Raw genomic sequence first — 14,299 nt, forward strand, 5'->3', positions numbered from 1 at the left:
GCCCTCTGAAGCCTGACTGCACTGGCGGCCGGATAGATTGGGTGCCCAGCCACGCAGCTTTTCGCGCGATACCGAAACGGCCCCCTAACCAGCGCTGATCTTCGGCGAGGCCATGCGCCCATCACCTCTCACCACACCAGAACTCCACCACTCGACGCCCGCGTCCCTGGCACCGTCCCTGGCCCTGGATCCAAACATCCAAGTCTACACCACATGCACCGTCGCATAACACGACGTGCATAGACAGAATCGCCGCCACGCCCATTGCTGCCCGCGTACCGCCTCTCTCTCCCTCTCGTTCCCGCTCCACTGCTGTGCTGGCGGGACGGATGCGACACGATATCACCGAACACGACACCGCGCCAGCTCTGGCAGCATACATCAACGCCGCCGCCCCTCCCTCGTGAGTATCGCGCTGCACTCTTGCGCGACAATACTTGCTCCTCTCGCCCTGTCGCCTGCATTTCCGCCTAGGACCGACCGCCGCCCGAGCACACTCCATCGCGCCCATCGCGACTTCGGCGCGGACACCCCATCACCCTGCCGCATCTCGGCACCGTGTCTTCCCTTCGCACTCCCTTGAGACAACTGCACTGTCATTCATCGCCTCTGACCCATCACGCCCTACGACACCTTTGACGCGACCCCCAGAGCACGTATGACCCAGGACCAGTAGCGTTGCTTCGCCCCATCTTGCTATCCGCTCCGTCACTCTATTCATACTTTGCCATCCAATATTCCGAGCTTCTCACTGCGCGTATCCTATATTTCTAGGCCCTCTTCCGCGACTGCGAGGCCGCGGCCCACATTAAAAACATACCAAGATGATGACCACAAGCTACCCACACAATGGTGGCATGCACCCACAGGGCATGCCTCATGCGCACCCAGGCATGGGAGGCCCAGGTCCAAACCCTGGACAACCTGGAATGCCGCCGGGCATGCAACACGTCTCAGGTCCCAATGGTCCTGTTAGTCAGGCAGGCCCTATGATGGGCGGCATGCAGCCCGGCGGCATGGGTGGGCCAAATGCCCATGCCCTCTCACACTTGCAGCCCCAGCAAGCCCACATGTTTCCTCAGCAGCAGCAGCAGCAACAGCAGCAACATCAAATGAGTAAATATCCCCCTGTCCCCTACCTTCCACATTGAAGATTGGCTAACAAGAGCCGCAGTGAATCCCGCACTCATGCAACAGCAGAGGACTGCCCAGCAAGCGTTTATGCATCGCCAGCAGCAGCAACAAGCAGCAATGCTTGCTCATCAACAAGGTAACATGGGTATGGGTTTCCAAAATCCCATGGCAAACATGAACCCAGCCCAAGCACAGCAGTTGCAGGCGATGCGCAACGGACAGCTAGGCCAAGGTCCTTTTGTCAACCTCCCGCCACACCTGCTCCAGCAGCAGCAGCAGATGGGACAGCCTGGAGGGCCACAACATCAGGCTGCTATGGTACAGGCCCATCAACAAGCTCAGCAGCACCAGCAGATGCAGCAGCAACAGGCCATCGCCATGCAACATGCTCAATCACAATCGAGCAACCACAGCCAGGGAGGAAACCAAGGGCCTCAGCAGACTTCGCAGCCCCAACAAGGCCCTCTTCGTCCACCTTCAGCAATAGGAAGCCACCAGGGGCAGTCTTCACCAGCTCCCCAACCCACGCCTCAACAGCAACCACAGCCACCACCGCAGCAGCAGCAACAGCAACAACTCCAACAACAGCAACATCAACAGCAGCAACAGCAAGTCCAGCAGCAACAGCAGCAGGCTCAGCAGGCTCAGCAACAAGCTCAGCAACAGGCTCAGCAGCAAGCCCAGCAGCAAGCCCAGCAGCAAGCCCAGCAACAGGCACAGCAGCAGCAACAACAACATCAGCAACAAGCTCAGCAGCAACAGGCCCAACAGGCTCAACAGCAACAGGCTCAGCAGCAGGCTCAGCAGCAACAGCAAGCTCAGCAACAGCAGCAACAGCAACAGCAGCAACCGCAACAACAACCACAACAGCAACAACCACAGCCAGCTCAACAACAACAGCAGCAGCCACAGTCCGGTCCTTCAGCGCAACAGCAGACTTCTGCTCCCACTCAACCACCTAACCTACCCCAACAAGCGACCCTTCAAGTACGAAATCCAGCGTTAATGCAACAAGCTCAGGCCCAGGCACAAGCAAACGCACAGCAAAATCACGCTCGTAACATGGCATTGATGCAACAGAACAAGCATGCTCTTGGCCAGGGTACGCTGAAGTTGTTGAACTTTACCGATCAAATAGGAAGGTTCGACATGGCACCTGAGGAAAACAGGAAGAACAACAACGTGGAGAGATGGCAGGCTTTCGTGGACAAGTTCTTCATGGAAACCGGGTCTTTTATTCACGTGGTCTGCTCATCAAGTACAGAGAGAACCAAGCAGTTTGAGATTGTTTACGCTGCGCTACCGCGGTACTTCTACACACTCTTCAATACCGACGTCACAAGTCTGCAGATCACCTTGGATGGAGCTAACGAGAAGGTTGGGCCTAACGAGGTTAAGGTCACTTGTGACCGAGCCAAGTTAATCTACACGTACAAAAACTCGTGCCAGGTTGTCTATCATGGCAAGCTGACTGCCTTCTGGTCTGGGTCAGACAAGATGGAATGGTTAATGTTCGATGGCACCGGCCACGAACAATTCCTGCCGCTCAATGCTCTAAGACAGATGTTCGTGCAGCCATCGCCTAACCAAATGAACCCGACCCAATCTCCAAGGATGAAGAACAAGAAACAAGCACTACAACGAGCCGGACAAGAACCACCAGAACCGTATCTACCACTCAACAAGCTGATTAGTGCTGGTGCTACAGACTATGGCTTACCACACGGCTTGCAGAATTATCTCGAGGTAAGACTACGCATTGCATTGTTTCCATTGAAATTGACACTGACAAGACTAGATATACGAGCCCATGAATCACATGACTAGCTTGATGGCGCACTATCTCGAGAACCCTCACATGAAACCAAGCGAAGCCCTCGAGTCCTGGAACGCAACCATGTCCAACAACCAAATGCTGCAAGGCCCACAGGGCCCAAATCAAGGACAGCAGTCTGGTCAAGGTATGCAGCCTAATATGCCAGCAGGAGCACGACCCTCAGGACCTGGCCAACCCGGCCAAATGTTCATGTCGCCTGCGATGCAGAACTCGTTGCTTCCTAATGGATCGAGTGGGTCACCTCATTTCAATCATACGCCATCACCTCATTCACAGCCTATGATGAAGCAGCAAAGCACTAGTTCGCACACAATGAGCGTCAACACATCGCCAAACATGAACAACAAACGGCGGCGAAGTACAGCAAAGATGGAAATGGATGACGGCGGAGACATGAATGGCGCAGCAAAAGTCAAGCAAAGCCCAAGAGTCGGAGGAGGCAACAAGAGGATGAAGGCAGGCAACTAATTATTAGCCTTGTTCTTCCTCTTCTTTTTCTTCGCCCCTCCTTCTCCCCTCTTGGTCTTCCCATTTGTGTATTTGCATTGCTTGTTCGCAACGCTTTTCATGGCTTCCGCTACGTTGATCGCATCCCTCTACCTCTTGTATAGCGCGGCGTTGCCTCCCCCACTTTTTTTGCTTCTCAAAGCAAGTCCTTCAACGGCGTTAGATCTCTCCCCATTTATTACCCCATTTCCAACTCTTTTTTTCCTCTTGGGCGGAATTGCGTTGTTTCGTTTGGTAGTTTGCCGTTCTTGTCTGTCTTTTGCGCAAATCTCTTTCTCTCTCTCTCGTCTCATCTTTGTGGCGTATGGGGCATCTTTGTCATTTGTGTGTGTGTGCGTTTGTGCTCTATTCACATAACCCGCTCTAACTGTTGTTGCTGTTTGTCTGTTTTTTTGTTTTTTTGTTTTTTTGCGCGCTGTTTTGTTCGCTCAGATATTTCCACCTGGGTCACATAATCTGTTCTTTGTACTATATGGGCGACGGTAGCGGCAAAGGGAGAGAGAGAAAGAGAGAAAGGACGAAGCATAGCCATAGTAGCGCTGAAGGGAGGAGGTGGTGGCAGGACAAACCCCTTGTCTTTTTTTCGTCGCCAAATGTTGGAAAAGAAAGATGCGAGTCGACATGACTTAAACGGCTGCCGGGAGTGCAATGATGCACGTATGTAGAGGGCTGAAGAAGGGATGTGCAAGTTAACTTTTTTTTGATATGGAAATTCAAGACGTTATGACTTCTTTTTTCAAAATTGCGCGTTCCCTGCTTACTATCTTTCTTGCTCTTTTTGCCGTTGTTCGTGATGAAGCTGGATTTGCTTAAATGAGGAATACACAGATTATCAGATTGATAGTAAAGGGAGGAAAATTAGTTTTAGCAAGCATATATAATACTTTTATTTGATTGTAAAATCTACTAAGACAGTTTTTGTGGTGAATGTATTACAAGGACAGAACCGAAACATTTTTGGGGGCGCCATAACAGGCAGCACTCTTGCTCGTAAGCCAGAGAGAGGAAAAAATACGAAGGGATAGATGATGGGTAGCAAGTACGAAAAAGATATCGAGGGAATGAACAAAAGACTCTGTGCACATACAGATATGTACAGGTACACGAACAAGTCCCATACGCCCGTCTCACCATTTTGTACATTTTGTTTTCCGGTTGTGAAAAGGGAAGATGCGACCTAAATTCTAACAACAATGTATTCCTCTTTTTTTTGTGTGGGTGTCGTGGTATCAGGTGGAGAAGCCGGCTCGGTCAACGTGGGGCTCGTATGTTTGTGGTTGAGTGTGACAGGCAATCACATTCCCTGAGAGTAGGCATATGCTGGCTTTGGAGTAGGAGCCCAGAATTCCGGGACGATGTCTGTTGATGTAGTTTGTGGGCGCAGAGGGTTCTGATTTGATGAAGGATTTGGCAAAGGTGAACGCGGTAAGTGAGCAGCTGATTGAGCGAAGAATTGTTCTAGCGTCTCTCCCCGTTCGAGCGCTTCGAGTTGGCGTTGCTGGAACTCTTCGAGGACGGCTGTTTTGACAGGCTTGGGATCATGGTAGGTGTACGTCATTTCGCCCTTGGCGCCAGGGAGACCAGGGGCCTTGTATGTAGCAATACCATGTTCGTACTTCTCATAGGTCGATACAAGCCGTTTTCCGCCGCCTCCAGGAAGATCGATTACAAATGATGGCATCATAAAGCCCGAAAGAGTTCCCCGTATTTGTTTGTCCAGGTCAATAATCTCGTGGAGGGGGGTACGAAGATCCTCAATGCCTTGTACCATGTCGCATTGATACACATAGTACGGCTGAATGTTGATATCGGACAGCGACTTGATGAGATCGGACAGTGCCGTGAAGGTATTGTTGACCCCTTTCAACAAAACTGACTGGTTGCGGACAATAACACCGTGCTTGAATAGTTTATTTGCAGCGAGCCTTGTTATCCAAGTAATTTCATTTGCATGGTTGATATGAGTGTGTAAGCACACTTGCTTTCCCATTCTATAAGATTGGAGAATTTTGTTAGCCGATAACGCATCTGTTAACTTGGGAATGAAGCATCTTACTCTCGGCCTTTGTTGGATACAGCGATCAGATTGTCAGTCCAGGGGTCTGAATCATCGAGAATACGACCAGGCGCAACGGCCAGTCCTTTCGAGGCAAAGCGAACGCGCTTGATGTGAGGGATGTCCAGCAGCCTTTCACCAATCTCTCTGACGTGGTCTGGTTGCAAGAAGTAAGAGTCTCCGCCTGAAACAACAATGTCTTGAAGAGATTTATCGTTGGCAATGTGCTCGAATACAACTTCCCATCGCTTCCGGCTAGGTTTTTGTGGCTTTTTCGATACTGTATCAGTATTACCACCAACTGCGTATGATCGGGTGCAAAAGCGACAGTAGACGGGGCATATTGATGTGGCTAAAAACAAAGCTCGTCCAGGATAACGATGTACCAGACCAGGAACGGGACTGTCTTGCTCCTCATGCAATGAGTCCAACTCGAGATACTTATGGTCTGGGATGATACTACTCCTGAGAGGAAGAAACTGTCTCCGGATTGGGTCGTCCAAAGGGTTGTTCCAGTCAATCAACGAGAGGACATGGGGTGTTAAGCGAATGGCCATCGGTGCCAACTTGATGGCAGCAATCTAACATGATATTAACATTGATGAACAGTTTGAGATAACTAGTGAAAATATTGTTACGTACAGCATCCTCAATAAAGTTGGTTCTTGTCCGGATCCTTTTCAATTGTTCGTTCTCGGTAGAGCCTAGTCTCTCCGGCAGAACCTCGTCAAGGAATTTGTAAAGTTTGAGTTTGTCTGAGACAGTATTTCGCAGCTACAGGAAAGGGATTGGTTACTCAAGAAGACATACTTGGCATAGCTGGAGATTGATAAGATGCTTTAAACAACATACCTGCCACCGATATGACACAAACTCATCGTTGGAAACACCTTTCCAAGACGGGATGTGGCTCCAGTAGGACTTGTTATTGCTCAAATTCGATTGGGCTCGGTATTGCTGTGACAATGGCATCAAGCGAGAGCTTTGTAGGCGTAGGGATTGGGTCTTGGACTTGATGCTTGCTGCGAACATGTTTGCATATATTAAGAGAAGAGGACGAGATCTGGGATAGAAACTTCATGTGTGAAGGTGGGATGGAAGGAAGAGTATAAGGATGATACATGAAATGAAGTACTTGCTTTTTACGGCGGAAAAGTTATCTGTCGAATCTGCTACATGCTGTGCAACGACGCCTTAGGCATGGAGTGTTGCTCGCGCGGTGGTAATGTGGATACAACGAATACACGTCCTTGCCGCTTGAATGGTTGCAGCCGGACCCAATGTGGGTCTACGGAGAATGCCAGATATTCTCCAAGCACGCAGGCACCTTGTGGAGCGCCACCAATCTCCTGTCGACGATGTCATAGAAGAATACATTAAGGCTGTCTTTTTTCAAATAATAACTGTGTGTCCTTTTTACAAGCCCTGTGGGAGTCTGCGGGGCGCAATACAGAAGACTCGTGGCCTGTGATAGGGCTAGAGCCGATAACAAGTAAACATAGTTGTTGCAACATCAGGGGGCGAAGGAACAATGTGGAGCTGAATATAGAGAGGAATACAGAACCAGCATCCGAAGGATCGTGGGGCAGTACCAACCGGCTTCGCTCCCGTGCGACCGCGCCGCTAGAAGCGCTGGGTTGAGGAGCTGATGGCGCTGGTGGGTGACGGTAGGAATGATTATGATGTGGCTGTGATGATCAAGACCCCAAGGGAGCTGGGCGAATCCAGCTCTAGGCTCGTTAGCAGCTCCAAAAAAGCCTAACATGCACACCCAGGTGGCCAGGATAATCTGCCGTGGCCCAAAAGCCTGAGCGTCGGGTGCAGCTATTCCCGGAAGAAGACCCAGGTAGCGTTGGGGTGGCACTGCATGCGACCATCCCTGAGGGGGTTATGACAATGATGAGTGATACAAAAATGCTAAGTACGAAAGGGGCGCTCAAGATGATACGGTGAGATGAGGATAGATGCTAGTATGACGGCCCGTACCGCGTGTGCTACGAAAAGATGAAGCAGTCATGTCGTAGGTGTACAGGCGGCCTGGCGTTTAGGTAAGAAGAAGACGGCTCGCACTTGGCGGGGAAGGGGGAGGGGCTTGGGTCGAGGTGAAAGGAGGGACGAGCTGCATACACGCTAGCGAGAGACGCCAAGGCCATGACCTCAGCCCTTGCACCACCCACTGCAACCACGACACACGACCGCATCGTGTTGCCAACACTGCGAGCATAGTCAGGATATCGTTGCGAGCTTCCTCTCTCCTCGCCCACCATCCCACTTGGACATGGCCGACTCGCCTGTCTCCGCAACGGGCGCACTGCCTGGCGAGTCGCCCGCCCAGACAAAGGCCAGATTACGCAGAGAGCGTCTAGCAGCAAAGAGCGGCGCTTCTCGTCTGCAGCAGATCACGGCACTGCAGGGCGGCCCGCCCAGGGATCTCAGTGAAGTTGAGAAGGATGTTCCGGGTGCGTACAGCCTCGTCGTTCGGAAAACTCCCCCGAGTCCATAAAACAGACGGCTAACCGCATGTCAGTCAAGCCTGCCCCAATTCCTTTTCCCCAGCGCACACCCTCCGGGTCTGGAACAGCTACTCCGGACCCAGATGAGGTAGACATATCACAACACCATTATGCACCCGTATCTCGTCCCCGACTCCCCTCGCCCTTTGCTCCCGAGGCCAACCAGACAGGCCCTTTTGGCCCAGGGCAGGCCTCAGACCCAGCCCAGGACCCCATGATGGCAATGCTCCAGCAGATGATGGGTGCGGGTGCGGGGGGTATGCCTGGTATGCCAGGCGGTCCTGGCCAGGCAGGTGCACCACCAGGCCTTGCCAACATGCTTTCGGCCATGCAAGGTGGGGGTGCTGTTCCTGAGCCCTCGCCCGACCAGTCTTCAGCCTGGATCTGGCGCCTGGTCCACTCCGTCTTCTCCCTAGGACTCGCTGTCTACATAGTGTTACAGACGCCGTTTACCGGATCCAAGTTCTTACGCGACAATATGCCCGACGATGATTGGACCACCCAATCTTCGCCAGCCGACAACTTTGCGCACTTTTTCTATCTATTTGCTACTTTCGAGGTTATCCTACAGTCTTCACGCTATTTCATCGAAAAAGGCCAGTTGCAAGGAGGTGGCATGCTCAGCACGGTCGCGGGTATCTTGCCCGAGCCGTATGCAGGATATGTTAGGACGGTTGGCAGGTACAGCGTCATATACAGCACCGTTGTGAGCGATGCCATGGTGGTGGTATTCGTCTTGGGCGCCACGAGCTGGTGGAAAGGTGCTGCTGTTGCATGACCTTGTGCTGCTTTGACGCAAATAGAGTAATAGTATGACGACCTTCTCCATCGCTCGGTTCCTGTTTTGGTGCAGCGCAACTTTTGGTCCTACTCTGTGAATAACAAGCATCCATTACAATGTCCCGGGGTCAGGAAAGGTTGTCATTTGACACATCAGTACCCATGTGAGAGCACTTTTTCCGACTCGGTTATCTTTGGCTGCGTCTCATCGGTTTGTGTACGACCATCGCCAAGGTACACACGTTGCGTATGCAAGTTATAGCTCGTTACACATAGTACGAGATGCTATGTGTATTGTCTCCATACAGTCTCATTCTTGATACGCCACCAACTCTATGCCCATCGTTGCTGGCACACCATACGTCTTCTGCAACACCAACCCATTACCAATAGGCAAACACCCCTATATCAGAAGATTGATTTCAGGAGTGCAGAAACCCGCCTAGTACCCACACATGGCGAATGGCATTTGCAGAGCAACCGTGATCCACCTTATGGCTACCGACAGATTTACCTGAATAGCACACGTCACTGAAGAGCCAACACATATCGCGTCCTTGCCAACATTCCCATAGGCGACGAAAATCACACTACTAGGCCCACATTTGCTTCACTCTGCTGCCGTGTAACCTGTGCAGGGAATAAATTTTCTTCTCCTTTTGGATACTCGCAAAGGCACTGTCGCAACTGCAATGGTGCTTCAGATGCAATTCCTGCGATTTGGATGTATTTGTAAAGAATACCATTAGCTCCGCACACGACTGACGGTTTTTTTTTCTGAAAGTCTTTGCTTGAGCTCTTGCCGCTGTATATGCATACGAGGCATCACTGAGACATGGCGCGTCGCCATTTTCTCCCGGTCCACTTTAAGGCCCCAAAATTGTGTTGCATGGCTTTCGGAGCCAGTACTTTTACAGCAGCTTGAGATGCCCGGTGACCTGATCTATGACACTCTTTGGCGCAGGTCCAATGCCTAGTACAGTCGCACTTCCGCTTGCAATCTGTGTTCGCCCAGCGTCATGGATAATGTGTGCTACCAGACCCAGACTCAGTGCTTGTGCCTGCAACAGCTCCAGCTCTTCTTCACTCTTGACCTGCAACGCGACCTTGGCTTGCCCTAGCCGCTCCCAACGCTTGAGTATATTGGAGTCTGGCGAGGTTCGGAGGAAGTGTTTGTAGCAAGCCAGTGTTGCATGCCCGCACTGCGCACCAATCTTGCCTGTGTCAAAGGTCAGGCAATATTTCCTACTAGGGGTGGAGAACAGCAGTACCCTTTGTCATGCCGAGATCTGTTCGCACTACTAGGACCATTTTGCATTCTTCCTGGCCTGCAAAGTCGGCTGGTGTGCTGTGGTCCTCGTCGTCGCTCGACTCTTCTTCCGAGTCGTCTGCCTTTTCTTTCTTCGATTTTACTGGCTGTGAGATAGGACTTCCGCCAAAGAAGCCGAGAGATTTTGCCTGCCCGAGCATGTAGCCAGTGACGCCAGCGAGGATGGCACATGCAGCTGCAATGTTGGCTGTGGACGGTTGAGAAGATTCTGATATGTTTGCCATATTCGACTGCCAGAATCAACGCTGGTTTTTTGTATATACAGATGTGCCTAATGAGCTGTTGTGTGTCCGCTGTGTCGTCCCAGTGGTTTGCTCCGCCCGTGATTGTACATGGGACAAACGTGAAGTTGGGGGTCCGTGCTGTGGGCTTCTCGAATTTGCGGACCACCGAGCACATTAACCATTCATCACAACGGGCACTTCGCATGCTCCCCGTCACACCTACCATGCATGCCCCATGCCAATTGCTCTCCGGACGCATTCCGGCCGCAGGAGCTGTTGGCCGCTCTGCTCAACAGGCGCAGCGAACGTATGCAACCACTGCGCCCGCGCCCGCAGTGAAGAACCCTCTCCAACGGCGACGCGGCGGTGATCTCGGCTCCCACCTTCCCAAAAATGTCATTCCCAAAGATGCATATATTCCGGCATACCCATATGGCGAGCACAGGCTATTCAAGCAAGCAAACAAGGGTCTCTATGGTGAGCAGATGATACGGTTCGGCAACAATGTCTCTAAGGAAACCGAGACCAAAACCCGGCGGAAATGGCAGCCAAACGTCTTATCCAAGAGTCTGTACTCAGTCGCATTAAAGAAGAGGATAAAATTGCGCATCACAGCCAAGGTGCTCAAGACAATGGATCGTGAAGGTGGACTGGACGAGTATCTGCTCAAGGACAATGTGGCACGCATCAAAGAGCTTGGGCCTATGGGATGGGCACTCCGTTGGACGCTCATGCAGAAGCCAGAGGTTATTGAGCGATTGCGATCCGATGCTGCGGCCCTGGGACTTGACCAACCCACAATCGACAAGCAATGGCCAACTCCTCAGATGATGGCGGAACGCAAAGCGGCTGAAGGCACATCTGGACTTGAAAGCAAAGAGTTTCTGGAAAGCGAAGAGCAACAAATGTGGGCACCAGAAGAAACTGACGCACCTGAGAGTCCCTCACTCGAGAGTGAGCTGCTTGAAAAGTATGAGAAGGGAACTGCGGACTTTGCTGCCAATGAATACCTCAAAGCCGTCAAGGCTGCACAGCGGTACTTGACCCGAGGTCTCGTAGATAGCGAGGAGGAGGGCCTCAAACTAGCCTTCATCCGAGCAAAAGAGCGCAAAGAAGCAGCCGTTTCCCTCAAACAAAAAAACTACAGGAGATACAAAGAAGCCGGTTTCACGGTCGAGGACTTGCAGGAAATTCGGAACCGCTTCAACCTGCCCAACATCAAAGACCACACTGCCATGAAGATTGCCTACAACCAGCGTAAGCGAAAGGAGATTGAAGAGGCTGGTAGCATAGAGGCTTGGAAAGCAGCTGCTCGGCCCAACAAGCAAGCTGCCGAAGCCACATATGCTGCTCGCGTGCAAGCAGCTGGCGGCGAAGCAGCTTTCCGCGCCGCGCAAAAGGCGGAGTACGCAAAGGTAATCACAGAGGCGGAAACCGCTTCCACCAACCAGACTATGGACGCGGAAAGGCGGAAATACCTTGAACGGGCGATTCACAAGGCAGACTTGGCCATTAAGGCAAAGGCAGCGGGCGGCCAGGACGATTATATCGAGTCCATGTTGGAGGATCGTCGCAGGACAGTATCTGCTTCTGGTAGTCTGCGGGGTATCTACGAGGGATCTGTGCAGGAGAAGACTGCGCGTGGTGATGCTTGGGCTGCGCTTGTTAATTCGAGCAACAAGCCTGTGTCAAGTCAGCCGCGCGCCTAAGCGGGGTTGTATGATTTATATGCCGGCTTTGTAAAAATACCGTATGTATACCATGGAACTTGGGCAATACTTATTGTGCGGTACCTCTTCGTCAGCTACATGCTTGTCACTTGAAACTCTGATGTCATAAGGAAAGACTTTCACCTTTTTCTCTTCTAATTGATGCTACTCGAAGATGTGTATCCTTGATGTATCTCTAAGTCCTTTAATCCCCCCCCCCTCTCTCTCTACACATATTATGTATCGATACGAAAGAACCAACTACAACCCTCTGGCCAATCTCGCCGCCCTCTTCAACCCCGTTCCCGGCCTAATCTCTCCAACCCACATACTCTCAGCATCCCCGTCAATCCCCTTCCTCGCCCTCTCAAACGCTTCCTCAATCCTGCCCCTCAACCCGTCTTCCTCATCAACCCCACTCTCCTTCCCCCAAAGCTCCAACGCGCGCTCCATGTCCCCGCATGCGAAGATGTTTTCGCCCAACGCCATGTGTACAGTACCTAGCGCATACCACGTCTGCGCCTTTTCGCGCTCAGAGAAGAAGGTTGGCTTGTTGTTTGGGATGAGTTCAATAGGGAGCGAGTGGAACCAGGGGTTTGATGCTGGAGAGGGGGAGTCCGTAACGAGACTTAGGGCTTTGGACACTGACGTCTCAGCTAACAGTAGATCCCTTGCTGCTTTCTTGATTTCAGGTGTGGGGTTTGGGGTATGCATCCAGTGTTTTATAGAGGTTAGGCTACGCAGGGGGATGGAGAGGGAAATGCCCAACCCGAGTTCTGTGCGCCAGCGTAGGCGCTGGATGGCTTTGCTGAAGGATTCGTCTTGCGAGTGGAGGATTTCGGGGTGGGTTAGGTAGCCGTATGTCAGGGCTATGATGACGGCGTTTGCGTACTCGTTTGCGAGGGTGTAGTCTTCTTTTTCGCGCGCAGAGTCGGAGAGATCTGCTAGCTCGGTTACGCGGGTGAGATAGGATTCGGCTGTGAAGCTCTTTTCTGTCATCATGCTTTGCAGTCCTTCTGAGTATCGTGGTAGGAGGTTCTTGCTGTCAACAGTGACGCCGCCGAAGTTGGAGAGTAGTCTGAATGGCTCGAGCAAGTCGCCTTGGAGTCGTGAAATGGGAAAGTCGTATGTGTTCATCACGGTCAAGAAGAGTGTGTGCATAGGCGCCCAAGTTGCCGTTGCGCGACTTGCTTGATCGAAGAAGTTGATCAGACGGGGTAGGTACTGCGCTGGAAACATGACGCTTGCGCGTTTCTGCGCAGAGTTCTTTTCCACCAGCACCACCTCGAGAGCATGCTGAGTTGCCTTTTCGACAGCATCTGGCGAAGCAGTAGAAAACAACAGACCAGAATCTTCCAGCAAAGTCTTTGCGTGCCGTGCATCCGCCGTGTATACATCTAGTCTTACCCACAGGTTCTTCTCATAAAAGTAGCGCAGTGCGTCTTTACTAAACCCTTTGTTGACGTAGAACAGACTGCTATTGATTGGGAAGGGCTTTCGTGAGGCTGCAAATTTGAGTACGCCGTCGCCTATCTTGTGTGTATAGGATACGTTTGGCTCGCCCAGGTTGACCATCTCAGTGTCTAAACAGTATCTGTAGATGTTGTTGCGGACAGAGGGCGGAAGGTCCGTCAGAGCTAACGGTCGCTTGCGCGTCAGCTGCTCAAGGGAAGCGGCTTTCATTTTCGTCTCAAGGCTGCTTCCTGTCGCGTCCATGGAGTCGCGTTTTGCGGTTGCTGGGCTGGCCATGGTGATGAATTTATGCTCTTCTGAGGGCGATAGATGTAATGTTAGTAAATGAATTGTAGAAATAGATTTAGAATGCTGAAATCAAAATCAATGCGAATTTTCTGGTTTGGCACCCCGAAAATAAGCTTACCGAATGCTTCCGGCTCTGAGGCTTTACTACTAGGATGATGTTCCAACGTCAGTCGCCTGTTGTTCTAACACGCGTTCCTGCCAAGTTTCAATCGCCCACGATCTAAACAACCACGTTCTTTTGTAATTTTTATCGAAGACAAAGACGCAGTGGGCAAGCAGACAGAAGAGTGTCTTTTTTTCATTCTCACAGCATGAAGCTCCCTTGCGGGGTTTTATAGCTACAGCTGAGCTGCAGAGGGGGGTTCCCAGTCAAAGTGCGGGGAAGCAAGGATACTTGTGGGGAAGTCCCAGTACGTATGCGTGCGGATCCGAAGAGTTTCCGGCTTGT

General features: G+C 51.6%; 7 protein-coding genes across 7 annotated transcripts; 4 read left to right on the plus strand and 3 right to left on the minus strand.

The window, feature by feature from the left end:
- Positions 1–824: 824 nt before the first annotated feature.
- PSV08DRAFT_347250 (LIM-domain binding protein-domain-containing protein) lies at positions 825–3,439 on the plus strand (the record flags this gene model as incomplete). The annotated part of the gene is made up of 3 exons (XM_014229241.2): positions 825–1,116; positions 1,175–2,880; positions 2,933–3,439. 3 exons carry the CDS (start codon positions 825–827, stop codon positions 3,437–3,439), a joined length of 2,505 nt encoding a protein of 834 aa, XP_014084716.2.
- PSV08DRAFT_264997 (uncharacterized protein) lies at positions 3,261–4,216 on the plus strand. Its single transcript, XM_066092499.1, has one exon. It carries the CDS (start codon positions 3,539–3,541, stop codon positions 3,833–3,835), a length of 297 nt encoding a protein of 98 aa, XP_065949768.1. The 5' UTR covers positions 3,261–3,538; the 3' UTR covers positions 3,836–4,216.
- A 556-nt stretch (positions 4,217–4,772) lies between these two features.
- Positions 4,773–6,566, minus strand: PSV08DRAFT_383977 (uncharacterized protein; the record flags this gene model as incomplete). Its single annotated transcript, XM_014229239.1, has 4 exons — positions 4,773–5,469; positions 5,535–6,115; positions 6,177–6,308; positions 6,387–6,566. The coding sequence occupies 4 exons, from the start codon at positions 6,564–6,566 to the stop codon at positions 4,773–4,775; spliced, it is 1,590 nt and encodes a 529-aa protein (XP_014084714.1).
- Positions 6,567–7,718: 1,152 nt separating this feature from the next.
- PSV08DRAFT_265014 (uncharacterized protein) lies at positions 7,719–8,927 on the plus strand. Its single transcript, XM_014229238.1, has 2 exons — positions 7,719–7,993; positions 8,062–8,927. Exons 1-2 carry the CDS (start codon positions 7,813–7,815, stop codon positions 8,823–8,825), a joined length of 945 nt encoding a protein of 314 aa, XP_014084713.1. The 5' UTR covers positions 7,719–7,812; the 3' UTR covers positions 8,826–8,927.
- Positions 8,928–9,556: 629 nt separating this feature from the next.
- PSV08DRAFT_24053 (peptidyl-tRNA hydrolase PTH2-domain-containing protein) lies at positions 9,557–10,460 on the minus strand. The gene is made up of 2 exons (XM_014229237.2): positions 10,099–10,460; positions 9,557–10,046 (listed from the first exon to the last, which is right to left on the minus strand). The coding sequence occupies exons 1-2, from the start codon at positions 10,379–10,381 to the stop codon at positions 9,739–9,741; spliced, it is 591 nt and encodes a 196-aa protein (XP_014084712.1). The 5' UTR covers positions 10,382–10,460; the 3' UTR covers positions 9,557–9,738.
- A 145-nt stretch (positions 10,461–10,605) lies between these two features.
- Positions 10,606–12,090, plus strand: PSV08DRAFT_170376 (mitochondrial 54S ribosomal bL28m domain-containing protein; the record flags this gene model as incomplete). The annotated part of the gene is made up of 1 exon (XM_014229236.1): positions 10,606–12,090. The coding sequence occupies one exon, from the start codon at positions 10,606–10,608 to the stop codon at positions 12,088–12,090; it is 1,485 nt and encodes a 494-aa protein (XP_014084711.1).
- A 216-nt stretch (positions 12,091–12,306) lies between these two features.
- Positions 12,307–13,839, minus strand: PSV08DRAFT_407170 (uncharacterized protein; the record flags this gene model as incomplete). Its single annotated transcript, XM_014229235.1, has 1 exon — positions 12,307–13,839. The coding sequence occupies one exon, from the start codon at positions 13,837–13,839 to the stop codon at positions 12,352–12,354; it is 1,488 nt and encodes a 495-aa protein (XP_014084710.1). The 3' UTR covers positions 12,307–12,351.
- Between the last annotated feature and the right edge of the window lie 460 nt (positions 13,840–14,299).

Source organism: Bipolaris maydis (genome assembly GCF_028858645.1).
Source record: "Bipolaris maydis strain C4 unplaced genomic scaffold PSV08scaffold_2, whole genome shotgun sequence".
NCBI classification, from domain to species: Eukaryota; Fungi; Ascomycota; class Dothideomycetes; order Pleosporales; family Pleosporaceae; genus Bipolaris; species Bipolaris maydis.

Excerpts from the sequence above, each read along its gene's own strand:
- PSV08DRAFT_264997 (XM_066092499.1), top strand. The coding sequence starts at position 3,539 with ATGGCTTCCGCTACGTTGATCGCATCCCTCTACCTCTTGTATAGCGCG.
- PSV08DRAFT_265014 (XM_014229238.1), top strand. The coding sequence starts at position 7,813 with ATGGCCGACTCGCCTGTCTCCGCAACGGGCGCACTGCCTGGCGAGTCG. Across the intron at positions 7,994-8,061 it reads AGTTGAGAAGGATGTTCCGG|TCAAGCCTGCCCCAATTCCT; the intron begins GTGCGTACAGCC and ends ACCGCATGTCAG.
- PSV08DRAFT_24053 (XM_014229237.2), bottom strand. The coding sequence starts at position 10,381 with ATGGCAAACATATCAGAATCTTCTCAACCGTCCACAGCCAACATTGCA. Across the intron at positions 10,047-10,098 it reads AGATCTCGGCATGACAAAGG|GCAAGATTGGTGCGCAGTGC; the intron begins GTACTGCTGTTC and ends CCTTTGACACAG.